Below are 26,508 nucleotides of genomic sequence, written 5' to 3' on the forward strand. Positions count from 1 at the left end.
AATCAGGTAAATACCAAGGTATTTTGGAGCGCAATGTCGGACCCAGTGTCAGAAAGCTGGGTCTCCGTTGAAGGTCATGGGTCTTCCAGTAGGACAATGACCCCAAACACACTACATAAACCACCCAGGAATGGTTCAAGACAAAACACTGGACTGTTCTGAAGTGGCCAGCAATGAGTCCAGATCTAAATCCCATTGAAAACTTGTGGAGATCTGAAAACAGCAGTTAGGAGAAGGCGCCCTTCTAATCGGGGAGAACTGGAGCAGTTTGCACAAGAGGAGTGGGCCAAACTGCCAGTACAGAGGTGCAGGAAGCTCATTGATGGTTATAGGAAGTTCTTGATTCCAGTTATTCTGACCAAAGGCTGGCTGTACTACCAAATATTAAGTCTACAGTATTCTAAAATGAACTAGTAGTGTATATACTCATTAAGTATGTAGTATACAGTATGTTAGTATGGGTATTCAAACACAGCTCAGGTCTGAGGTAGGAGTTAGATTAAGAGCGTTTTCAAATGGAACGTTAACGATGGTTTTGGGGAAACAGACGCGTTTGGGAAACCGGGCCCAGATCACAATAGCCTTCTTCTTTGCTAATAAATTGTCAAATAAAATGTTGGTTTTAACTAATGTAAAATAAACTTGTTAACTGATTCTGTAGTCGCCTAAATGGTTTGATTCTCAGACATTAATTAACACTGTCAATCCATAAGATGGCGCACAAGTGTAACAGTTAGGCTACAGCCACAAACCATATTTCCATACATAGTTTTTATGCGAGTAAAGTCATACTATATAGTAAAAAAATCACGACAGCCAACAGAATTTGTTCGTTCAACATGGCCCGATCTTTTTGTGTCGGCAAAATTAATTATGCCAGAAATGACGGCGGACATGCTTTTATGCGCAAATATTTATATAATAAGGATCATATAAATAAAAATTTAAAAAACAATTAAAGAAAAGTACAAAAAAGTGTTAGAAAAACAGCACCAGCTCTCACATTTGTAGTCACAATGGTATGGAGTGGTCCTCCCACTATTACTCGGGAAACCATGTAGTTTATTAAGCTGCAGATGAAATAATTTATGATGAACGTAACAGGGTGATGACAGTGCACGCTGATCATGATGCTACTTTCGAATAGGCTAAATATGGAGGGTCTGATTCTGGTGACATGACGATCGATGTTTGACAAATCAAAATATTCTCGCATTGCATCTGCAAACTGTTGGCAGAGTAGACACATTTGGTATTTAATGCAACAAAACTATCCGTAAGAGTTAAATGCGATGGAAACACATTGAACTTTACATTTTATTCGGTACATGAAAACTTAAGCGAAAAAGTACATTTTGTGTGCACTGTCATCACCCACTGATTTTTTATCTGCAACAAGTTGTAGCGTTCTGGGGCCTGTTGCACAAAAGTAGAATTAAGACATCCGGGATAAATGACTCAGCTGAGCTCAATGAAGCCAAAACATGTGCGTCCAGGCTTAATTGGTTGCACAAAGACCAAGCCAGGATGAGCAGACACGGATTCATTAAGCCAGGTGAAACCAATCCTGGATAGGTGCGCGCTCACGGCTCACTCAAATAGACCCCGCCACAGATCACAGATTAACTGATTTACCATGGCAACTAGAGCCGCGTACTTTTCCCCGTCGGAAGCACAAATCCTCATGGAGGCATACGAGGAGGTAAAATATATAATTAAGAAGAAAGGCAACACCGCCACAGTGATAAAGCAAAGAGAAAAAGCGTGGCAAAGTATTGCAGACCGCCTGAATGCGTAAGTAGTGCACAATTACACACTCACCGCTCCGCTGAAACATCACAATTACAATTCAAATATTTAATTCACATCTCCAAAAATGCAGTTGTACTGTAATTATGAAACGGTTAAATTTTTAATTGAAATGCACTGCAGATATGAGTGAAATTGTGTAAAGTAACTCCATCACACTGTATAAAGCTATGATAATTTTTTTGATATTTTTACTGAAAACAAGACAAAAATACCAAGTAATTTTTTGCAGTGTGACTCCATTAAATGTGTGTGTGTGTGTAGATTAAACATGAACGGGCCAAAACGGACATGGCAGCAGGTCAAAATCAAATACAAGAACATTCTGCAGAATGGTATGGTCCCTGACTAATATTTAACAAAGCACAAGCATATATTGTACCCAGAAGGTGCCTGCTCACACATTGTCTGTACTGTTTTAGCAGTGAAAAAGAATACCCACAGACAAGGCACGGGTGGTGGGTCACCAAAGGCTGACCTTACCCCAGCAGAGGACATGGCCTTGGAGCTAAATAAAGGCAGGCCCGTCTTAGAGGGGATCCCTGGGGGGAAAGAGACGAGCATAGGTTCCTCCCAAGATGCCACCCGCTTCATTCAAGGTATGTCCTTCCATCTCTACATGGGATACAACCACATTCATATTGAATCAATTTGGACTGTCTGACTTTGGTTTACCTATTGCCTTGCAGTGTCTGGCAGCACTGTGTTCCTGTTAGAGCCACCAGCACAAGCACCAGACGATGCTGATCCAGTGAGTACTCCATCAAAGGCATACTGTAGGCCTGGCATGTCTTGTCTACTAGCTTCAATATGAATCCGATTAAATGTGATAGGGTGAAGGCCCCAGTGCAGCAGCAACAGCACATGATGGAGACGATGATGAGGAGGAGACCATCTCTCTGGATTCCAGAAGGCATGAGGTATCATGTTAAGACTGTGAAAGTACTATTTACTCTACAATGGTGAGGAGTCCTCATCAAAATCAAAAAATCGAATTTCTTTTACAGGACCCAGATGCTATACAGTGGGAAAACCAGCCTGGCAACATAGTGCGTATTAATAAAAGGACACCACATCCTGCCAAATTCCAGCTGCGCTAATTGTATTGTGTTCACAGAGCTCACAAGCTATCAGAAAGTTGTATGGCAACCACCTCCGGCGCCAAATAGAACTGGCAGACATAGACATTCAGTACAAGAAGAAAAAGATGGAAAATCTTGCACTGGAGTCCGAAATAAAAAAGAGGACAATTAGGAAACTGGACCTTGAAATAAAAAAAACTTGAGAGGGAGGTGAGATATGCCTTCAATGTACACTGTATGCTAACTGTAACACAAATGTATTAATCATTATTTTTCTTTCCTCCCCCAGCTCCAAGAAGATGACACAGCTCAAAATAAAAATTAGGTATATTCTCGTAAAGTCAAGTGAGCCATGACATATGAGCTCTTATTGTGAGCACACAGGACGGTGGCATCTTTCTAAGGTTTTTTTTATTTTCCCAGCAATCAGTACAACCAAGTCATCGTTATAAGGCATCGCCCTCTTTTGCCCACCCCCCCAGCACCAGGTGTGGCCACTAGCCTATATGAAGGCCCAAAATTGTGTGTTCCTTTCTGCTCTGACAATGGCATGCCCATTCGTGCGAGATGTGGTGGATGAAGAAGCACTTGTGCTGAGGAGAGCCTTCAGGCGAGAAAGGGTCTTCAGGGACCGGTTGGACCCACTGGCCTTCCCTGATGACCATCTATATGAAAGATACAGGTTTTCTGCAGATGGCATCAGGTATCTATGCAGACTACTGGGTCCCAGGATTAAGCACCGCACTGCACGGAGCCATGCACTGAGTGTGGAGCAAATGGTTTGTGTGGCCTTGCGCTTTTTTGCTAGTGGAGCCTTCCTGTACTCAGTGGGGGATGCAGAACAGCTGAACAAGGCCACAATTTGCCGCACAATAAGGAGTGTGTGTCTGGCTATCAAAGCATTAGCAGATGTCTTCATCTCCTTCCCTGGCCACAGAAGACTCTGTGACATCAAAGAGGAGTTCTATAGGATTGCAGGTAAGAGGATCTACAAATTACAGGACAACTGTTAACACATAGTAGGATACTCATTACTTTGTGTGACAGGTTTCCCCAATGTCATTGGTGCAGTGGACTGCACACACATAAGGATAAAAGCCCCCTCAGGTGCCCATGAGGCCGATTTTGTGAATAGGAAATCCTTTCACAGCATTAATGTTCAGGTGAACATAACTTTTTGATATTGTCCATTGACGAACACTCTGCATTGCCAGTGATGTGCATTGATTGGTGTAATATTCCTCATCTTATGATTTCAGATGGTCTGCAATGCTGACTGTGTGATCAGCAATGTTGTGGCAAAATGGCCTGGCTCAGTCCATGACTCCAGAATCTTTCGGGCCTCTGAAATCTATCAGTGCCTATCACAAGGTAAGCCACACAACCCCTATTTATAACCATCATGGCTGTGTCAAGAATATCACTGTGTTTATGAGGTAGTAATGATGAGATTTTGTGTTGACAGGTGAATTCTCTGGTGTGTTGCTGGGAGACAGGGGGTATGGCTGCCAGCCTTTTCTCCTGACACCTTTCACAGACCCCCAGGAAGCACAGCAGGCCTACAACCATGCCCATGCCAGGACCAGGGCCAGAGTTGAAATGACCTTTGGCCTCCTGAAGGCACGCTTTCACTGCCTTCACAAATTAAGGGTCAGCCCTGTTAGGGCATGTGATATTACTGTGGCTTGTGCTGTCCTCCACAATGTGGCCTGCCTGAGGAAGGAGAGGGCCCCCAGAGTGCCACCAGCCATGGACTGGGACAATCCGGCAATCTTCCCTGATGACGACAGTGGTCGGCTGCTGAGGGACCAATATGCGTTGAATTATTTTAGTTAGTATGTGTGCTTTCAATTTTGGTTAAATATGTCCTGCGGTGGCAGAGGAATTTGTTTTTTTTTGGGTTCGTTTTTTGACGAATTTGGCCTCTTATGATGTTTGTGCGGTATACTGTGTGTAATACAAGGCTGCAGGGAGGCTACTGCATCCATTCATTTGTCTGTTCAGTTGATGTGTATGGATTTGTCCTGCATTTATTTTAGTGTGCAGACATGCAGGGTGTGTTATATACAGACCTTTGAATGTGTATGTATCATTTTGTATAATATGCTTGGATTCTGTGCTTTCCATCTTGTAGAGTCACTGTGACTTCAGTTTCGAAAGGAGCTGATGGTTTACCTGCTTTGTTTTGTCCTTATTCAATAAAGGAACATAATGTTACACATTGTGTTTTTATATTCATATGGAATGTGTATTTGTTTATATGACAGAGTACTAGGGCCACACTGAAGAAAAAGGATAAAGTCATAAATTTATGAGGCTGGTTCTTTCTGCAGAAAAGCTACATATTGTTTTTACAGTTTTGATACTTATGACAATGTGATACTTAATATTCTGGCACATCAGCATGTCTTTGTTTATGAAACCATACTGAAGTACAATTTCACGAAATGCCCCACATCTGTCATTTTAACAACTGTCCTCCTTTAAAACAACTGGTTACAATATTATGACTTGTGTTTTTTCCCCTCTGTGGCCCTAATATTCTATCATTTTATATATAGCCTTATAGTCTATGGGAAACTGTAAATTATCTAATGATAGCAACATCATCTAAAAATCATTTTTTATCCAAAATCATTGAAATTAATGATCACAAACGTTTAAATAATAACAGTGGGTCTAGTTATATGTGATAACAATGTATAGTGAGCAGTGAAATAACTATTGGTTTCCATTTGTGGTGACTGCTGACTGACATTAGGGATGAGATTAAATAGATCCTGGAATTTAGCCTGGTCTGGAGCAGGCTAGCTCCACAGAATAAATCTCCATGGTAATTTATACCATAACATATCCTCCTGCCCCCTATCCATCTTTAGTGCAACCGGATTACGGATCAATTGAGCCAGGATCACCAAGATATCCTGGCTTAATCCCTTATCCTAGTTTTGTGCAACAGGCCCCTGATTGTGGATTACGAACAGCTCAATCTAGAAGCCACATTGTTTTTACGTTTACATTTCATTTTGGCTAATGAAGAACAATGTCAGAAGTCACAAATTTCAACTCGAGTGCTTAGAATAAATGTGTGCATTTCCTGAATTTGAAGCAGTAATTTCATAAAGACTATATATGGCCCAAATAACTGGAATATTTTACTCCTAAATCATCAACAGGTGTTTTGGACCAGGCCAGTCAGCCCTGACAGTGCGCTTTCTCCGCCCAGTACCGTCGGTAACCATAGCAAACACAATCATCGGAAACGCTCGAGTCCAGAATGACGAATCTTAAATGTTACGTGAGAATTCCATGCATGCCAGTCAGTAGGATAGTTCATGCATGACACACCGCCGTAACCTGGTAGTTATCGATTGGTAAATCCCAAATGTGCCATGGAAACTTTTATCTTCAAGTGAGGCCTGTTGATACAGGTTTGTTTAGTTGCCTGGTAGTTTATATCCTGGATTACAATGCATTCAAGTTACGGATCCATGATGGACCTGGGCTCGGAGTACGTGAAAATTAAAGCGCACTACAGCGGGTGAGTGTTTGTCAAGTCGGTTCTGTCCTCGAGGCTCGACCCGTCACTCGATTGTATTCGTAACATAGGATCGAAAGAAAGGCAACGCTGCTCTCGGATCAGCTTTCTCCTTTCAAGTCTTACCTTCAAATTATTCCACAATACTGACGACGGATCAACTCCTAGAAAGATATCGCCTATAGCTGTAAATATTGATGCGGCTTATTCTAACGCTTACCCTGTAATAATGCGCTAAATCATAATTAAATATATTGAAACAAATTAGACAGCCTACAAGTAACAAAAAATAACTTCATCGATTGAACATGAAATGTATTTATATCATTTAAATAGGCCTACAGTCTGCTGTACTTATTTGAATGCGTTCAACTCGGTTTAAAATTGTATACATCGATTGTATCACTTGCAACTTTATTTGTAGTCAACTTTGTTCTGAAGTTATCCGTGGTTACAGAGGGGCAGATAAACCATGTGATTCTGTTTAGCGTTAGTCTTCTGGTTATAAGGTGTTGCGGGAGGGCAAAAAATGTTGCGATTCTACGAGTCTAGGCAGGCGTTAGATTATGAGCGTTATCAAATGCAACATTAAAACAATAACAATATTTTAATTTAGTTCAACTACCACAAGCAATTGTAAAATGTCATTCAATTACAAGTTGAACTAGTTAATTACTCCAACACTATAAACCAAAGTGTTCTGCTGGACTACTGAAACTGCTGTGAATGGGGAATTCAAACTTTAAACATTCCACAGGTGGTTTACAGTCTTCAATACGAAATCAACAGACCTGGGTCCGGTTTCACAAAAGTATTTTAAGGCTAAATTCATCATTATAACTCCATAGGATCCTCGTTAAATTTCTGAGGTGGCCTCCGGAGTGGCGCAACAGTCTAAGGCACTGTGTCTCAGTGCTAGAAGTGTCACTACAGACCCTGGTTCAATTCCAGGCTGTATCACAACCGGTCGTGATTGGAAGTCCCAAAGGGCGGCGCACAATTGGCCCAGCGTCGCCCGGGTTAGGGTTTGGCCGGGGTAGGCCTTCATTGTAAATAAGAATTTGTTCTTAACTCACTTGCCTAGTTTAAATAATTCCCCAAACCATCCCCATTACAGACCTGGTTTCTAAAATTCTAATAGTTTGCCTAATTTCAGTTCGTGACAAAACAAGCAGTTTTGTGTTGTGTTGATAATTATAAGGGTAACTTTAGTGTAGCTTTAGTGTAGCTCAACTTCTTCCCGTGTGAAGTAATTGTTTAGCTTTGTAAACTATATTTTCAGAGTAGCCTCCCAAACACTGATAGCCCATGCTACATGTTCAAAACTGCTATACACTGACTGTCACAGATGGAAAAGCAATGTTGTGAATGAAATAACAGTCTAAATTGTCATTATAGCCTTGGGCCATTTAGGTAGCTCGAAGGCAATTTTGGGATGGGCGCACGAATTACAACTTATAAAGGGTGGCATAAAAGGTCCTTGTATCCGATGCTTTGTCAAAAGTAGCATAAACTTGTCACACTTTATATAGCATTTATATGACATTTGCAATGATTTCTGGAGCATCTATTTAGGTTTATAATGGCTTCATAAAGCCTTAGCACTTGGTCCCATCAATGTTTATCATAAATGTCAATGGGAAAGGAGATATGGGACAGTGACAAGGGTATGTGTGCAAATGCATCAGGTAAAGAGTTAACCAGACACCTAGGTATTTGTAGTTGTCCACATATTCTAAGTCAGAACCGTCCAGAGTATGTATGGTGGGGTATGCAAAATGTATCAACTTTGAGCACCTATATCTCCTGAGTGTTTTGGCATTCAGGTCCAAAAAGGCACTTTCTGACCACTTCTACCATGGGAAATATGTATATATTCTACCATGGGAAATATGTATGGAAAGTTTTGTTCAAATCAAAAGGGTTGCGGTCAAAAAGTGATCGAAATGAAATGGACCAATCCCTTCCCAATTTGAATGGATGTGACTTGAGTGTTATTGATGGGCTGCTACCTTGTGATAAGGACGTTCCCTCAATGTCTTGTCAACCATAAATTACAGAATCCTGATCAGTCACTACAGCGGATGGGAGTCAAGCCAAGCTCAGGATATACTCTGACCTTTGATAAGCCGTTTTTGAATACAAAATGTCAGCCTCCTTGATTAGGCTCTGGAGGTCCCTCCATGCTCTAAACAAATCATTGTTTCAAGAAGAGAGGCAGGGAAGATGGCAGTGTCCCTGTATGGTCTAGGCAAGCGGGCTGGTTTTATATAGTAACATAACATTACCCAATTAGCTTATTAACCAGACCTGCGGTGTGTTGAAAAGGTCGGAACAGTGCACAGACTGAATATTGAATCGAACAACTTATTTCTCGGACTGAATGCTATGTTGTTTTGCATAGCCCTTCCTTTCTTTTGCTCATTGTATTTAATGTTTACTTTTTGTATCACATCAACTTTACAAACCCAAATGAACTTGAATAAGGAAGTGTGCATGCATGCACAGGTAGGAAGTACTGTTCAAATTTTGAAGATTACAGCTCGACAGTTTCTAGTTATGCAATGGATATGATGCAGTCTGTGCTTATGTGGGGGAGTTGACTGAGGTAGTATTTCAATACCCAGAATTGAGTCAACCCTCTTTCTGAGCTCTCCGGATGCATTGGTAATTCCCAATTCTTAATGTATTTAAAAGGGGTGGGGGAGGTAATATTGTATTGCCCCGGTGGGCTGAGTGTCGGCTCACAGACAGCCTAATCCTTTCAGTTGCCTAGCAACCTGATATGAGTAGCCATATTAGTTCTCCTTAAAGGGATAGTTCACACTGAAGTCAAAATGAGTAGGGAAGATGGGGACCATGTAAGCCACTATGTAAATATATATCTTTCATTCCAGTTTGGAGATTGTAAAGGTCTCCTAATGCATATGGGAACTACAACCACAGATGGTGTGGTATATGGGTTCAGCTTGACTTAGACCACATTTAAGGTATGGAAAAAGTCTGGCAAACTTTAATTTCAGGTGAAATATGCCTTTTACTCAGTGGACCCTGGTGTGTAGTGGAGCTCCTGAGCTGTCTGAGATGGGGTCTGAGTGACACAGAGACATGCTGTGAGCCTCTACATACACTCAGAGATTCGCAGGGCTTTGATTTGTCATAGTGAATCATTTTACACCCTGCTCATTGCCAGGCTTGTGGCAATCTCTTCATGCATAGGTTCATGCTCTGACTTTTTTAAGCGTTTGATTCTCACCTAATTATCCTGCACACTATACTGCACACTATACATGTTCAATTAAATCAAAGTGCCCATATGAAGTTGCGTTCATACATGGGGCAAAGGACAATCCATTAAAGCCATTACTTTGATGAATCAAACCGTTAATGGTTAAATATCATGAAGTACCCACAACTGTATCCGTCCAGTTCTTACATGGTATTAGGATCTGAATAGGTTTGTTTACTCTCTGATAAATTGCTAGTTTATTAATTACATGCCTGAGACATGATATGGATGGGATGGATCTAATGGAATTTCTCCAGTGAGGATACACCTTTCAATAATGAGTCTCGAGCTGCCGGTGAATTGTTTTAAGCAGAACATTAGGTAGGAATATGAGGGTGTAATGCCCTTGAGAAACTCGGCTAAATTGTTTAGTGTCAGGGAGAACAGTTCACAGAACTGCCTTTTGATGGAGAGATGAGGCAGAGTCATCTTGATAACTACTAGGCCTATGTTCTTATAAATAGGGAACCCCTGTGTAGAACGCCCTTGAGTGAATGCTCAGCAAACTGTGCAGAAGTGTGTTCGAGAGCTGCTTCTCACCTGCACATGTTAATGCTATTAGCGTCGCTGCCACACCCGGCCTAAAACATACTTGTACAATTGTTGTGGTCACAAATCTGAAGCTCATAAATGATAAACTGGAACTAACAGTAGCAAAAGGGATGTTGCCCTTGTGTTCAAACTAAATTGACATTTCAACAAGGTAGATTGAAACAATGGACTCAGCCTGAGTTTGTTGGGAGCTACAGTTGAAGTCGGAAGTTTACATACACCTTACCCAAATACATTTAAACTCAGTTTTTCACAATTCCTGACATTTAATCCTAGTAAAAATTCTGTCTTAAGTCAGTTAGGATCACCACTTTATTTTAAGAATGAAATGTCAGAATAAAAGTAGATAATGATTTATTTCATCACATTCCCAGTGGGCCAGAAGTTTACAAACACTCAATTAGTATTTGGTAGCATTGCATTTAAATTGTTTAACTTGGGTTAAACTTCCCCCAGCAAGTGGGGGGAATTTTGGCCCATTTCTCCTGACAGAGCTGGTGTAACTGAGTCAGGTTTGTAGGCCTCCTTGCTCGCACACGCTTTTTCAGTTCCGCCCACAAATTTTCTATAGGATTGAGGTCAGGGTTTTGTGATGGCCACTCCAATACCTTGACTTTGTTGTCCTTAAGCCATTTTGCCACAACTTTGGAAGTATGCTTGGGGTCATTGTCGATTTGGAAGACCCATTTGCGACCAAGCTTTAACTTCCTGACTGATGTCTTGATGTTGCTTCAATATATCCACATAGTTTTCCTACCACATGATGTCATCTATTTTGTGAAGTGCACCAGTCCCCCCTGAAGCAAAGCACCCCCACAACATGATGCTGCCACCCCCGTGCTTCACGGTTGGGATGGTGTTCTTCGGCTTGCAAGCGTCCCCCTTTTTCCTCAACATAATGATGGTCATTATGGCCAAACAGTTCTATTTTTGTTTCATCAGACCAGAGGACATGTCTCCAAAAAGTAAAATGTTTGTCCCCATGTGCAGTTGCAAACCGTAGTCTGGCTTTTTTTATGACGGTTTTGGAGCAGTGGGTTCTTCCTTGCTGAGCGGCCTTTCAGGTTATGTCGATATAGGACTCGTTTTACTGTGGATATAGATACTTTTGTACCTGTTTCCTCCAGCATCTTCACAAGGAACTTTGCTGTTGTTCTGGGATTGATTTGCACTTTTCGCACCAAAGTACGTTCATCTCTAGGAGGCAGAACGCGTCTCCTTCCTGAGCGGTATGACAGCCGTGTGGTCCCATGGTGTTTATACTTGTGTACTATTGTTTGTACAGATGAACATGGTACCTTCAGGCATTTGGAAATTTCTCCCAAGGATGAACCAGACTTGTGGTGGTCTACAATTTTTTTTCTGAGGCCTTGGTTGATTTCTTTTGATTTTCCCATGATGTCAAGCAAAGAGGCACTGAGTTTGAAGGCAGGCCTTGAAATACCTCCACAGGTACACCTCCAATTGACTCAAATTATGTCAATTAGCCTATCAGAAGCTTCTAAAGCCATGACATAATTTTCTGGAATTTTCCAAGCTGTTTAAAAGGCACAGTCGACTTAGTGTATGTAAACTTCTGACCCACTGGAATTGTGATACAGTGAAATAATCTGTCTGTAAACAATTGTTGGAAAAATTACTTGTGTCATGCACAAAGTAGATGACTTGCCAAAACTATAGTTTGTTAACTAGAATTTGTGGAGTGGTTGAAACACTTAGGTTGTGTAAACTTCCGACTTCAACTGTATTTACGTCAGACATGTGTGGTCCTAGTCTGATTAATCAGGCTGTAATACACAATTCATTGGTATATACAGCCTGAAACTAATGACTGCAAAATCTTAATGTTCCTTACAAGCTACAATGTTGAACTTACTCTACTGGACTGGTTGTCTGTGGTGTTGGTCCTTCAGATGGTCGAAATATGAGACTGAATAACCACAGGAAAGTATTGTTTACCCAACTTTTCAGAGCGGCAGTACTAAAGTAAAAATTTCTATCACCAGGCTCATGCGCAAAACCATGTAACACTTGCTGACTTCAGTTGATATGCATGCATTGCGTGCATGTACTTCTTCCATCTTGTACAAGTGCCTTCGGTCATAAGCAAGCGTGTGTACGCGATGCATGCATACTAACTTTAGTCAGCGGGTACTTACGTGGATTTCACAGCAGCTCCATCAAGGTTGTGCCTCATGGAGCTTGAAACCGGCAGCAGCAACCATTCATGAAGTAAGTGTCTAGATAGTTATTTTTCTATTATCAAAAGTAAAGGACATGCTAGTCATGGGTTTCACGCTTTGCACAATATTCTTTTGAAAGTTATCTTCAGGGCCGATGTCTGAATGAACGTTCTACTACTCAATGCAATTATTTAAATTGAATTTGAGAAACATGACATTAATAAAGGAGGCGAATAATTAGCAGTAAAACCTTTTTGTCATTGTGATGTCGCCAGAAAATTTATTCGCAGTAAAAATGTAGCTAGCTAGCTAAGATTGAGGGGACAGGAGGACCAGATTGTAGCTAGCTAGTTAACATCAGCTATTTTAGACGTAACGTAAACTCACCCCATTCCGTACAAATGTGCGCAACCGCAACATTCAAACGAGGCTACAGAGAAAACTAATGGGACTGTAGCGACTGTGTTGACTTCAAAATCGGGGGTGTGAACTAGGTTTCTATTCAAGCGTTGATCGACATGGTAATGGCTCTATAGTATTGGAGAAAAGTTGAAAAGATGGACCCTCCGTTACATCGTGTCATGTCGTAACGTACAGCACGCATAAAGCAACTATTTCTGTCTTACAATCTCTCTCCACCAGGTGTAGCACTTCTCTCATCGTTTAAAAACAAGAAATGGACAGTGACGGGGGTAAGGGGGGGATACCTAGTCATTTTCTGCGTCATCATTGCATGCGATCATCATTCTCAAAGCCGCTGTTTACTTCTAAGATCACTTTAGCACCGCCCTAAAAACCCGATTCAAATTCGACACAAACCTCCAAATAGGTATGTAATGACACCATTATATAAACTCTTTATAGTGTTTTATTTACATTTTAGAGGCGATAAGGTGATAAGTTGGACAGATCGAGTGAAAAAAAGCAATTTTCCCACACAACCTATCTCCTTCTCACTATCACGCATTAGTTTCGCTTCCCCACCCGCCATTTTTAAAAAGACCCGACGGGGCTCATTGCCTGCTTGAATTATGCAGAAACGGGCAGTGTTTAGATCATGTAATTGATAATGTTGGAAAGGGGAGAAATTGTGCTTTACAATGGTATTGATTACAGTTGATCTGGAAGTATTACGTTTTTGGGGCGCTAAAATAAGGGCAATTGTACGGACCAAGGCGATGTACGAGTTTACGTGAGTTTACGTTACTTTAGATAGATGGCAATGTTGCCATTAGCTAGCAAAGTAAATTTTACAACATAATGATGACAGGTTTTTCCTACTAATTATTTGCTTACTTTAGCAATGTCATTGTATTCAGGCCACTATAGTGTAATGTTAGCTACCTAACTTAGCTAGCTAGCTCAATAATGAACTAAAGGAGCCTAAAGTTACTCCTTATAGTCCAAGGACCTTACATGTTATTTTTAGAGCCTGGCAGCTAAAACAACCAAATACTCCATCTAAATGTGTAAACATGAACCGATTCTCATTTACGCTATGGTTCTAGAAACAAAGTCCTCTACTTTTATGTCACATCAAAACAATGTAAAAATATACACTTACTGTTTTAACACAGTTGCAGCCGACAGTATTGTTTTAGTGACAACACGTTTTGTAGTGTCCGTCTTCCATTTACACACAGGTGTTTGGAGATAGCTAATTAGCGCAGGTACGCCTCTGTCTTAGTCTGTTTTCCGTAAACAAGCGCAGTAACATGGACATATGGCTGTGTGGGAGCCCTAATAGCCCTATAAAGGTGTTTAGTAAATTAACCTTGAGTTTTTAAAAATGTATTATTTCTCGCTGATGTGAAAGATACATTCCGTATGTTTTCATAACCTTACCGTAAGCGATGCGTTTTAACATTCAGAACGAGTGCTGGGGCTCTTTACAAAACTCCCCCTGCCAGAAGATACTGTCGTCAATAGGCGCTAAAGGTAGTTAACGTCTATGAATGGGTTAGCTAGCTAGCTAACATAAAGGTACTGATAGCTCATAAACAAACGGGGGAGCCAAACTGTCTGCTGTTCAAACTGCAGTCAGTCAGTTACCCAAAACGAACCAAGGTAGGCTACTTGATTTGTTTTCTTTGACTGTACCAAATAACATGCTGAAATTGACAAATTGAAGTGTACTTGCCATTAGGTATTTGAGCCAAAACAAACTGGCTTGTGATTGGCTTAGTAGCTACTAGCTATCTAAACTCAGCAAAAAAATAAACATCCTCTCACTGTCAACTGCGTTTTTCTTTTCAGCAAACTTAACATGTGTAAATATATGTATGAACATAAGATTCAACAACGGAGACATACACTGAACATGTTCTACAGACGTGACTAACAGAAATGGAATAGTGTGTCCCTGAACAAAGGGGGGGAGGGAGGGTCAAAAGTAACAGTCAGTATCTGGTGTGGCCACCAGCTGCATTAAGTACTGCAGTGCATCTCCTCCTATTGGACTGCACCAGATTTGCCAGTTATTGCTGTGAGATGTTACCCCACTCTTCCAACAAGGCACCTGCAAGTTCCCGGACATTTCTGGGGGGAATGGCCCTAGCCCTCACCCTCTGATCCAACAGGTCCCAGACGTGCTCAATGGGATTGAGATCCGGGCTCTTCGCTGGCCATGGCAGAACACTGACATTCCTGTCTTGCAGGAAATCACGCACAGAACGAGCAGTGTGGCTGGTGGCATTGTCATGCTGGAGGGTCATGTCAGGATGAGCCTGCAGGAAGGGTACCACATGAGGGAGGAGGATGTCTTCCCTGTAACGCACAGAGTTGAGATTGCCTGCAATGACAACAAGCTCAGTCTGATGATGCTGTGACACACTGCCCCAGACCATGACGGACCCTCCACCTCCAAATCGATCCCGCTCCAGAGTACAGGCCTTGGTGTAACGCTCATTCCTTTGACAATAAACGCGAATCCGACCATCACCCCTGGTGAGACAACTGTGACTCGTCAATGAAGAGCACTTTTTGCCAGTCCTGTCTGGTTCAGCGACAGTGGGTTTGTGCCCAGAGGCGAGGTTGTTGCCGGTGATGTCTGGTGAGGACCTGCCTTACAACAGGCCTACAAGCCCTCAGTCCTGCTTCTCTCAGCCCATTGCGGACAGTCTGAGCACTGATGGAGGGATTGTGCGTTCCTTTTGTGCGTTCCTGGTGTAACTCGGGCAGTTGTTGTTGCCATCCTGTACCTGTCCCGCAGGTGTGATGTTTGGATGATCCTGTGCAGGTGTTGTTACACGTGGTCTGCCACTGCGAGAACGATCAGCTGTCTGTCCTGTCTCCCTGTAGCACTGTCTTAGGCATCTCACAGTACGGACATTGCAATATATTGCCCTGGCCACGTCTGCAGTTCTCATGCCTCCTTGCAGCATCCCTAAGGCACATTCACACAGATGAGCAGGGTCCCTAGGCATCTTTCTTTTGGTAAAGGGTTTAAACACCTTTTTCCATGCTTGTTCAATGAACCATAAACAATTAATGAACATGCACCTGTGGAACGTTCGTTAAGACACTAACAGCTTACAGACGGTAGGCAATTAAGGTCACAGTTATGAAAACTTAGGACACTAAAGAGGCCTTTCTACTGACTCTGAAAAACACAATGAGGATCTGTGAAGTTATTTGGATTTTTACGAATTGTCTTTGAAAGACAGGGTCCTGAAAAAGGACGTTTCTTTTTTTGCTGAGTTTACATGGCTAGATCTCTCAATAGGTGTATGTTTATCTGTGATATGATTCCTAAACAATAATTTGCCTTCTGGCTGTTGAATGCAAGAATGAATGTATAACCTTTATGATACATCATATGACTTATGAAAGCTTAGGCTAGCGGTCTAGCTGGTTTGACTTTGCTACGGGCATACATGATCGTATTATTCACGTTTTTAAGTTTTGGACCGTCGGATAGGAAGTCGTTACATGTTTTCTCAAATGTTCGGATTATAACTTTAGGAGTGTAAAATGTAACTTTGTCACCTTGCAGAAGGTTGATAACCTGTAGCTACACAATTCCCCTCCATTCATGATCCCCTGTATTTCGTGCTAAAGGGTCATCGCTGAGGACGCCTGCAGGATGAGGACCATGAGGTCATGGACTTCCTGGAGGAGGAGGCTTTTGATGAGGAGCTACTTTGTGAAGAAGAGGACGATGAGTGAGACACAAACACACACGGGACAGATGGGTGAACATCGACTGGCAACGAAGCAGCTGCACTTGTTCCCTCCTAGCCGTCCTAGGTTGATTCTGGTGGAGGTGGCTCCTGTACATACCAAGCTGGTGGTGCAGGTCATAGAAATGCTCTAGCCCGGCCCCAGATCTTGTTATGCTGTCTTGCTAACTGTTAATGTAGGATAGTTGTCATGCCATGTTACCGTAGCAGTTGATACATAGGCGTTGGCTATACACTGAGTATATCTTTCCATGACACAGACTGACCAGGTGAAAGCTATGATCCCTTATTGATGTCACTTGTTAAATCCACTTCAATCAGTGTAGATGAAGGGGAGGAGACAGGTTAAAGAAGGATTCTTAAGCTTTGAGACAATTGAGACATGGATTGTATATGTGCCATTCAGAGGGTGAATGGGCAAGACAAATAAATGAAGTACCTTTGAACGGGGTATGGTAGTAGGTGCCAGGCACACCGGTTTATGTGAAGAACTGCGACGCTGCTGGGTTTTCACTCTCAACAGTATCCCGTGTGTATCAAGAATGGTCCACCACCGAAAGGACATCCAGCCAACTTGACACAACTGTGGGAAGCATTGGAGTCAACATGAGCCAGCATCCCTGTGGAACGCTTTCGACACCTTGTGGAGTCCATGCCTCGACGAATTGAGTCTGTTCTGAGGGCAAAAACATTAGTGTTTCTAATGTTTGTTATACTCAGTATATACGTACCTACTACCATCCTCCATAAAAACAATTTGTCTTGCCAATTCACCCACTGAATGGCACACATACAATCCACTACAATCCAGGTGTGAAGGTGAGGGCAGGCAGTTGTGTATGATATTATGATAGTGAGGTAACTTGCGCTTTTGTTTTCATCTTTGAATGAGACAATGTATCCCCTTATGTTCATCTTTCAATAAATGTATTGTTTTATTAATATTATATTACTTGTGTATTTATTTCCTCATCACATTTAAGACTCAATGGTTTCTGTTTTTTTGTTTTGGTCCAGATGTTTAATTTACCATATGGATAAGAAAGTGTCTGATCACAGAAAATTCCAGAGTAAAAAAAAAAAGAAAAGTATCATCATTCACTAAAACACGCGTTCCTTATTTTGTAAGGATCAGAATAGAAGTTCCTTTTACTGTGCGTTATACCTTCCAGAGCTTGAGTTGTAAAACAATAACTTGAAAAGATACTTACATGCCATGATTTTGACTTTCATTATAACCTTGTTTATGATCTGGATGTTATGTAATAACTGGCGAGAATTTATGAAGCAAGACAACCTTTCATTGCAGTCTCGTTCCTTTATTTACTTTCAGCAACAAACATTCCAAATTATGTAATTCAAGAGTGTTAATTTATTTCAATTTTTAGAATTGAGTTATCTCCAATATCAGTCTATTTTCCAAAATGATCATTTGGATTTTGATGACGCTGAAGATTATATCACGGGCCTCTGCGTCTCAGAGGCCTAACACAGCAAGTGAAGTATTACTTGCCATGTTAGGCCTCTGAGATGCAGAGGCCTATAATCTGCTCAGCAGATGATCATGGCATTCTGCAATGAATAGACAGGGTATAGGCCAGGATGGTCCACCATGCAAGAAGGCTGTTCTGGTCCTGCATCTTCTGAAAACAATTCAATGATATAGCAAGTTAAGATGTGTGCTGTATGCCTTTTTGTTTTGATGACAAAACAAAGTATCCTTCACACCTCTGGAAGTTTGTCACATTTTTCTTTTAAGGGATAAGGTGGAGGGCTTTAGACAAGTCTATCAGCCAATCAGGGCTGTATGAAAATATTTCACATTTGTATCCCCATGCCCAGACAAAGTATTCAGACCCCTTGACTTTTTATAGCCTTATTCTAAAATCGTTTTTTTTTTCGGGATCTACACACAATACTTTTATTTAATTAGGCAAGTCAGTTAAGAACAAATTCTTATTTACAATGACGGCCTACCAAAAGGTCTCCTGCGTGGACGGGGGCCTGGGCTTTAAAAAAATAAATACAATATAAATATAGGACAAAACACACCATCACAACAAAAGAGACACAACACTACATAGAGACTTAAGACACAACAAGGCAGCAACACATGACAACACAGCATGGTAGCAACACATGACATGGGAGCAGCACAAAAACATGGTACAAGCATTGGGTCAACAACACAAAGGTTAAGACAGTACAATACATCATACAAAGCAGACACAATTGTCAGTAAGAGTGTCTATGATTGAGTCTGAATGAAGACATTGAAATAATACCCCGTAATGGCAAAGCAAAAACAGCTTTTTATAAACTTTTGCAATTTTTTTTTGTAAAATACTTGGAAATATTCATTTACATAAGTATTCAGACCCTTTACTCCAGTACTTTGTTGTAGCACCTTTGGCAGCTATTACAGCCTTGAGTTTTCTTGTGTATGATGCTACAAATTTGGCACACCTGTATTTGGGGAGTTTCTCCCGTTCTTCTCTGCAGATCCTCTCAAGCTCTGTCAGGGTGGATGGGGAGTGTTGCTGCACAGCTATTTTCAGGTCCTCCAGAGATGTTCGATCGGGTTCAAGTCCGGGCTCTGGCTGGGCCACTCAAGGACATTCAGAGACTTGTCCCGAAGCCACTCCTGCGTTGTCTTGGCTGTGTGCTTAGGGTCATTGTCCTGTTAGGTGAACCTTCACCCCAGTCTGAGGTCCTGAGCAGGTTTTCATCAAGGATCTCTCTGTACTTTGCGCCGTTCATCTTTCCTCGATCCTGACTAGACTCCCAGTCTCTGCCGCTGAAAAACATCCCCACAGCATTATTCTGCCACCACCATGCTTCACCGTAGGGATGGTGCCAGGTTTCTTCCAGACGTGACGCTTGGCATTCAGGCCAAAGAGTTCAATTTTGGTTTCATCAGACCATAGAATCTTGTTTCTCATGGTGTGAGTCTTTAGGTACCTTTTGGCAAACTCCAAGCGGGCTGTCATATGCCTTTCACTGAGGAGTGGCCTCCGTCTGGCCACTCTAGCATAAAGGCCTGATTGGTGGAGTGCTGCAGAGATGGTTGTCCTTCTCGAAGGTTCTCCCATCTCCACAGAGCAACTCTAGAGCTCTGTCAGAGTGACCATCGGGTTCTTGGTCACCTCCCTGACCAAGGCCCTTCTCCCCTGATTGCTCAGTTTGGCCAGGTGGCCAGCTCTAGGAAGAGTCTGGGTGGTTCCAAACTTCTTCCATTTGAGAATGATGGAGGCCACTGTTTTCTTGGGGATCTTCAACGCTGCAGAAATGATTTGGTACCCTTCCCCAGATCTGTGCCTCGACACAATCCTGTCTCGGAGAACTACGAACAATTCCTTCGACCTCATGGCTTGGTTTTTGCTCTGACATGCACTGTCAACTGTGGGACCTTATATAGACAGGTGTGTGCCTTTTCAAATCATGTCTAATCAATTGAATTTCCCACAGGTGGATATTCTCATCAAGTTGTAGAAACATCTCAAGGATGATCAATGGAAACGGGATGCATCTGAGCTCAATTTTGAGTCTCAAAGCAAAGGGTCTGAATACTTATGTAAATAAGGTATTTCTGTTTTATTTTTAATAGATTTGTTAATGTCTAAAAACCTGTTTTTACTTTGTCATTATGGGGTATTGTGTGTAGATTGATAAAAAAAAAAAGATTTAAAAAAAGCTGTAACGTAAGAACATGTGGAAAAAGTCAAGGGGTCTGAATACTTTCCAAATGCACTGTGTGTATATATACAGTGATTTAATAGACAATTTTTTTTTTAACTGCATGGGGACTTTAATCACCTTGAGCAGTGTCTGCTGTTTCTGCTACAAAAAAATAGATCAAAGTGAAAATGCTGAAAAGGTCAAATGTGAAGTCCACCTACAAATAATTGAGTTTAGAATTTTTTGTTGTTGACATATTGACTTCATTGTATTTTACATTTTTGCATGCTTAAATAATCTGTCGTGACAGATGTGAAACTATTTATTTAGCGTGTGCAAGATTTAGTTCCAGGTTCTGAGGTTAAAGCCAAGATAAGGTAGGACCCACCATCAAGCCATATTGGGCTCCAGTTGATTAGCATTTATATAAGCAGCATTTTGAATTCTAAAGTTCCAGACAATTGATACAGTATATGTTCCATTGTCAGCATGCACATCTAACCATCTGCGTATGTATGCATGTATTGTACGGTTTGTGCATGCTTGCTTACATCTGTGTCTCTGTGTAGCGAGCGTGTGTGTATATGTGTGTCCGTGTGTACAAGAGAGTGTGTTTGCTGGTGCAGTGTGGGAGGAGTGCCATGTTGGCAGAGGATGTGCCCTGTGAGGGGAACTGGAGTCGTGCCTGCTGCTGAGGCCCAAGCTGTTCCTGTCTCCCTCCCCAGAGGAGTCAGAGTCACAAAACAACCCCAAAAACCACACCACAACCTGTCAAATACCAACTATATGATTTGAACACTGGCTACCCTAAAATGATCTTCTGAAAATATAATTACTGAACTAGATCATTGCCTATATTTATTGAGGGGAGTAGGAGTGCTGATCTAGGATCAGTTTTGCCTTTCAATTCAGAATGAGTAAGATTATGGACAGGGGGGACCTGATCTTAGAATGATCCTGAATAGGGGTTGTGTGTTGTCAACAGTAACTGGTTCAGACAGTGGGGGGTTAGGTTGGCCTAATGACGCTTGATGTTGAATATGAACACACACACTGTATTACAGGGTCATTGACAGACAGGTGAAGGTGGTTCAAATGGCACGAGTTCAAATCATAATAAAATGCAATATGGAAAGATACCGCATTAGTAATAATGGATTGTATGTGTAGTACTCAGTGGATGCTAAAGACCTTTACATTGTGCGAGCCGAAACGGCTCCTATGAGCCGATCTCATATTTCTGTAGCGTGAGGCAGCTTGATGTACAAACACACCCACTGAACAGGACGCTAGTCTATCTCTTTAATGCTGAATGCCAAGCAGAGACGCACCGACTCGGCCGGAGATCGAACTCCCAGCCTTCAAATCGCAGGACGGACACTCAAACCACAAGGCTCCTGAGTAGTTACTTTACATTGTGTGGTACCAACCACGAGGCAGTCGAGCTGAGTCCTGGGCTACGGTCCAAACACTTAAAAGATGCACCCTATCCCCTCAGCCCTCAAATTAAGTGGACACTTCTGATGACGTCTGACGAGTATACACTAGCAGGGCGAGGGAGGAAGGAATGATTTTTAAATGGACCACCCTTGGCCGGAAATTCGTCACTCGTTCATCTCGTGATGATTGTGTTTTCAGCCACCGGTAGCTTGTGGTTGCTTTATATGCCCTACAGTCAATTATGAGTGCATGTCTACTTATATTAAATATATAATGATTGATATACGCCTACTGTATGATAGCTAGCAAATTAATTATCCAACTAACGTTAGCCTGCCTAGCTGGAACTTCTGAAGAAGGGAAATGTTTTATTTCTACAATTTCCAAAAGATAACCAAACAAAAACATATTAACTTTTTACGTAGTAGCAAAATGTCTTACTTATTTGCATTTGTTTTTACTTACACATGTATGTTGACTTCTCCATTGATGTTGTTTTTAAGTTTTCGCTGACTTTTCTAAGCGGATCGTCTCGAATTGAATTATGGGGAGTTTCAGGCCCGGAGTGAACATAATTATACACTCACAAAGCCGACTGAAAACGAGGGCTGAGAGGCTTACGTTGCAAACTTCCCTAGCTTGGCTAATCATTTGGACCGCCCTCCAAAATGGCGACGGGGATTCCCTCAAGGGCATAAGGCGAGGGTAAGTGGACGAGGGTGTGTCTCTTAAGTGTTTGGAGCCCAGCCCTGCTATTGACTGGAGTCATAAACAAAGAACAATCACGGGTGTCCACATCAATAGCTGAGAAACATAAGTGAAACCTGAGTTATAATGAATGGTCTGCTCACCACATGTCAATGAATGTTAGCTGGATTTGCAATCCACTTATAATTAGGCTAACCTAGAGGAGTCCAGAGAGGAATAAAATCCTAATTTTGTCGAGATCACAAATTATCTCATGATCACGACATGAAAAAAAAAGTTGTTTTGTTGAGATCACGAAATAAACTATAAATAGGAGTTTTGATGATAGATTGACAGTATGGCTGAGGCGGCAGAGCCCATGGTGGATCAGCGCATATGTTTTTATTGATTGTTATGGATGGTACATTTCATGCGAACATCATGCTTTCATTTGTGTTTGGAGTTCATTATCTGTTTATAAATTAGAATGTTAGCAAGCTAAATGTCCCTTACCTTGAGCTAAGAGCTCTTGGGGCATCTCAGCCATCATGGGACATTTTAAGCCTGTCTTCCAGGCTGTATGCCACCCTCAAAACCACAGCCAATCGCATGCAAGCAACAAAGCAGCTACAGTGCCTTCAGAAACTATTCATACCCCTTGACTTATTCCATAGTTTGTGTTGCAGCCTGCATTTTCTCACCCATCTACACACAATACCCCATAATGGCAATGTTTTTTTTAAAGCAAATGTTTTGAAAATTAAATACAGAAATATCTCATTTACATAACTATTCCGACCCCTGAGTCAATACTTTGTAGAAGCACCTTTGGCAGCAATTACAGCTGTCAGTCTTTCTGGGTAAGTCTCTAAGAGCTTTCCACACCTGGATTCAGGAGTGGAAAAAGTACCCAATTGTCATACTTCAGTAAAAATAGAGATACCTTTTAATAGAGAACCATCCCAACCGTGAAGCATGGAGGTGGAAACATAATTCTTTGGGGATGCTTTTCTGCAAAGGGGACAGGACGACTGCACCGTATTGAGGGGAGGATGGATGGGGCCATATATCGCGAGATCTTGGCCAACAACCTCCTTCCATCAGTAAGAGCATTGAAGATGGGTCGTGGCTGGGTCTTCCAGCATGACAACGACCCGAAACACACAGCCAGGGCAACTAAGGAGTGGCTCCGTAAGAAGCATCTCAAGGTCCTGGAGTGGCCTAGCCAGTCTCCAGATCTGAAGCCAATAGAAAATCTTTGGAGGGAGCTGAAAGTCCGTATTGCCCAGCGACAGCCCCGAAACCTGAAGGATCTGGAGAAGGTCTGTATGGAGGAGTGGGCCAAAATCCCTGCAGCAGTGTGTGCAAACCTGGTCAAGAACTACAGGAAACGTATGATCTCTGTAATTGCAAACAAAGGTTTCTGTACCAAATATTAAGTTCTGCTTTTCTGATGTATCAAATACTTATGTCATGCAATAAAATGCTACTTAATTACTTAAAAATCATACAAGGTGATTTTCTGGATTTCTGTTTTAGATTCCGTCTCTCACAGTTGAAGTGTACCTATGATAAAAATTACAGACCTCTACATGCTTTGTAAGTAGGAAGACCTGCAAAATCGGCAGTGTATCAAATACTTGTTCTCCCCACTGTATGTGTGGGGTACAGAGATAAGGTAGTCATTCAGAAATCATGTAAAAAAAAAAAAAAAATTTTTTTTAAATGTAATTGCCCACAGAGTCCATTCAACATATTATGTGACTTGTTAAGCACATTTCTACGCTTGTTATAATTTGGACATTTCTATGCTTGCTATAACAACGTGGTTGAATACTTATTGACTCAAGACATTTCAGCTTTTCATCTTTTATTAACTCATTTTATTAATTTGCAAAAAAAATGTGACGTTATGGTGTATTGTGTGCAGCCCAATGACAATACATCTCAATTTCATTGATTTTAAATTCAGGCTGTGACACAACAAAATGAGGAGGAAGTCAAGGGGATACTTTCTGAAGGCTCTTTAACTTGTCTTGTTAGCTGCTGGTTGTTAGCTTGCATAAGTGATATGTGTATTATTGTCAGGGACACTTACCATTTCTTGTGGATAATATTTCAATTAAGTGGGTGAGCTCTATTCCTGGCAGGCTGATCAGTTTCAATAGCAGCCTCAGAGGCTGATAAGTCAGGATGCTGCTTTGTAGGCTGTTTCATAGATAAAGCTCCTTGCTGGCAGATTAGCAGTCAGTGCATTATGTCAAATAAAATACAATTTTATTGGTCACGTATGTCACATGGTTAGCAGATGTTATTGCGAGTGTAGCGAAATGCTTGTGCTTCTAGTTCCGACAGTGCAGCAATATCTAACATGTAATCTAACAATTCCACAACAACTACCTAATACACACACATCTAAGTAAGGAATGGAATAAGAATATATACATATATGGAAGAGCAATGACAGAGCGGCATAGGCAAGATGCAATAGATGGTATAAAATACAGTATATACACTACTGTAGATTCTTTAAAAAAAATAATGAATATCTACATAGGCGGACAGAGGCCCATTATCAGCAACCATCAATCCTGTTTTCCAATGGTACGTTGTATTAGCTAATCCAAGTTTATCATTTTAAAAAGCCTTTTGCAATTATGTTAGCACAGCTGAAAACTGTTGTGCTGATTAAAGAACAAATAAAACTGACCTTCTTTAGACTAGTTGAGTATCTGGAGCATCAGAATTTGTGGGTTCGATTACAGGCTCAAAATGGCCAGAAACAAAGGACTTTCTTCAGAAACTCGTCAGTCTATTCTTGTTCTGAGAAAGGAAGGCTATAACGTGATAAATTGCCAAGAAACTGAAGATATTGTACAATGCTGTGTACTATTCCCTTCACAGAACAGTGCAAACTGGTTCTAACCAGAATAGAAAGAGTGGGAGGCCCCGGTGTACAACTGAGCAAGAGGACAAGTACATTAGAAACAGATGCCTCGCAAGTCCTCAACTGGCAGCTTCATTAAATAGTACCCACAAAACACCAGTCTCAACGTCAACAGTGAAGAGAAGACTCCGGGATGCTGGCCTTCTAGGCAGAGTTCCTCTGTCCAGTGTCTGTGTTCTTTTGCCCATCTTAATCTTTTATTTTTATTGGTCAGTCTGAGATAAGGCTTTTTCTTTGCAACTCTGCCTAGAAGGCCAGCATCCCAGAGTTGCCCGTTCACTGTTGACTTTGAGACTGGGGTTTTGCGGGTACTATTTAATGAAGCTACCAGTTAAGTCTGTATGTAGACAGCAGTCTCTCTGAATTAGTAATGGCTGTTTAATAGTCTGATGGCCTTGAGATAGAAGCTGTTTTTCAGTCTCTTGGTCCCAGCTTTGATGCACCTGTACTGACCTCGCCTTCTGGATGGTAGCAGGGTGAACAGGCAGTGGCTCGGGTTGTTGTTGTCCTTTATGATCTTTGTGGCTTTCCTGTGACATTGGGAGCTGTAGTTGTCCTTCAGGGAAGGTAGTTTGCAACTGCCCCGGTAGTGATACCTTATGCAGACCGTACCACCCTCTGGAGAGCCTTGTGGTTGTGGGTGGTGCAGTTGCCATACCAGGCGGTGATACAGCCCGACAGGATGCTCTCAATTGTGCACCTGTAAAAGTTTGTGAGGGTTTTAGGTGACAAGCAACATTTCTTGAGCCTCCCGAGGTTGGAAAGCCGCTGTTGTGCTGCCTTTACCACACTGTCTGTGTGGGTGGACGATTTCAGTTTGTCCGTGATGTGTATGCCGAGGAACTTAAAACTTTCCACCTTCTCCACTGCTCTCCCGTCGATGTGGATAGGGGGGTGCTCCCTCTGATGTTTCCTGAAGTCCACGATCATCTCCTTTGTCTTGTTGACGTTGAGTGAGGTTGTTTTTCTGACACCACACTCCGAGTGCTCTCAGCTCCTTCCTGTAGGCCATCTCGTCGTTGTTGGTAATCAAGCCTACTACTGTTGTGTCGTCTGCAAACTTGATGATTGAGTTGGAGGCGTGCATGACCACGCAGTCATGGGTGAACAGGGAGTACAGCC

General features: G+C 41.8%; 2 protein-coding genes across 13 annotated transcripts in view; both read left to right on the top strand.

The window, feature by feature from the left end:
* Positions 1–1,415: 1,415 nt before the first annotated feature.
* LOC139542073 (putative nuclease HARBI1) lies at positions 1,416–5,129 on the top strand. Of its 12 annotated transcripts, XR_011668466.1 has the most exons (10): positions 1,429–2,144; positions 2,232–2,408; positions 2,499–2,560; positions 2,643–2,729; positions 2,817–2,858; positions 2,927–3,101; positions 3,181–3,216; positions 3,315–3,869; positions 4,151–4,262; positions 4,357–5,129. XR_011668466.1 is itself a non-coding variant. In XM_071347088.1 (9 exons), exons 6-9 carry the CDS (start codon positions 3,398–3,400, stop codon positions 4,725–4,727), a joined length of 1,071 nt encoding a protein of 356 aa, XP_071203189.1. In that variant the 5' UTR covers positions 1,419–2,408; positions 2,499–2,560; positions 2,643–2,729; positions 2,817–2,858; positions 2,927–3,101; positions 3,181–3,397; the 3' UTR covers positions 4,728–5,129. The 12 variants fall into 12 exon arrangements, 9 of the variants coding, with proteins under 9 accessions (XP_071203190.1, XP_071203189.1, XP_071203188.1 ...); XM_071347088.1 differs by adding an exon at positions 3,939–4,054 and having other exon boundaries at positions 1,419–2,408; positions 3,181–3,869; XR_011668464.1 differs by having other exon boundaries at positions 3,181–3,869.
* Positions 5,130–6,210: 1,081 nt separating this feature from the next.
* The window catches only part of LOC139542075 (protein kinase C zeta type-like), a 140,952-nt gene continuing 120,654 nt past the window's right edge, over positions 6,211–26,508 (top strand). Inside the window, exon 1 of the mRNA XM_071347090.1 lies at positions 6,211–6,432. Within this exon, the coding sequence (XP_071203191.1) occupies positions 6,362–6,432 (71 nt within the window). The 5' untranslated portion in view covers positions 6,211–6,361. The remainder of the gene's footprint in view (positions 6,433–26,508) is intronic.

Source organism: Salvelinus alpinus, chromosome 17, assembly GCF_045679555.1.
Source record: "Salvelinus alpinus chromosome 17, SLU_Salpinus.1, whole genome shotgun sequence".
Lineage (NCBI taxonomy): Eukaryota > Metazoa > Chordata > Actinopteri > Salmoniformes > Salmonidae > Salvelinus > Salvelinus alpinus.

Bases quoted from the DNA above. Each gene is read 5' to 3' on its own strand.
- LOC139542073 (XM_071347088.1), top strand. From the start codon at position 3,398: ATGAAGGCCCAAAATTGTGTGTTCCTTTCTGCTCTGACAATGGCATGC. The intron at 3,870-3,938 runs GTAAGAGGATCT...TTTGTGTGACAG, and splicing joins GGAGTTCTATAGGATTGCAG to GTTTCCCCAATGTCATTGGT. The intron at 4,263-4,356 runs GTAAGCCACACA...TTGTGTTGACAG, and splicing joins CTATCAGTGCCTATCACAAG to GTGAATTCTCTGGTGTGTTG.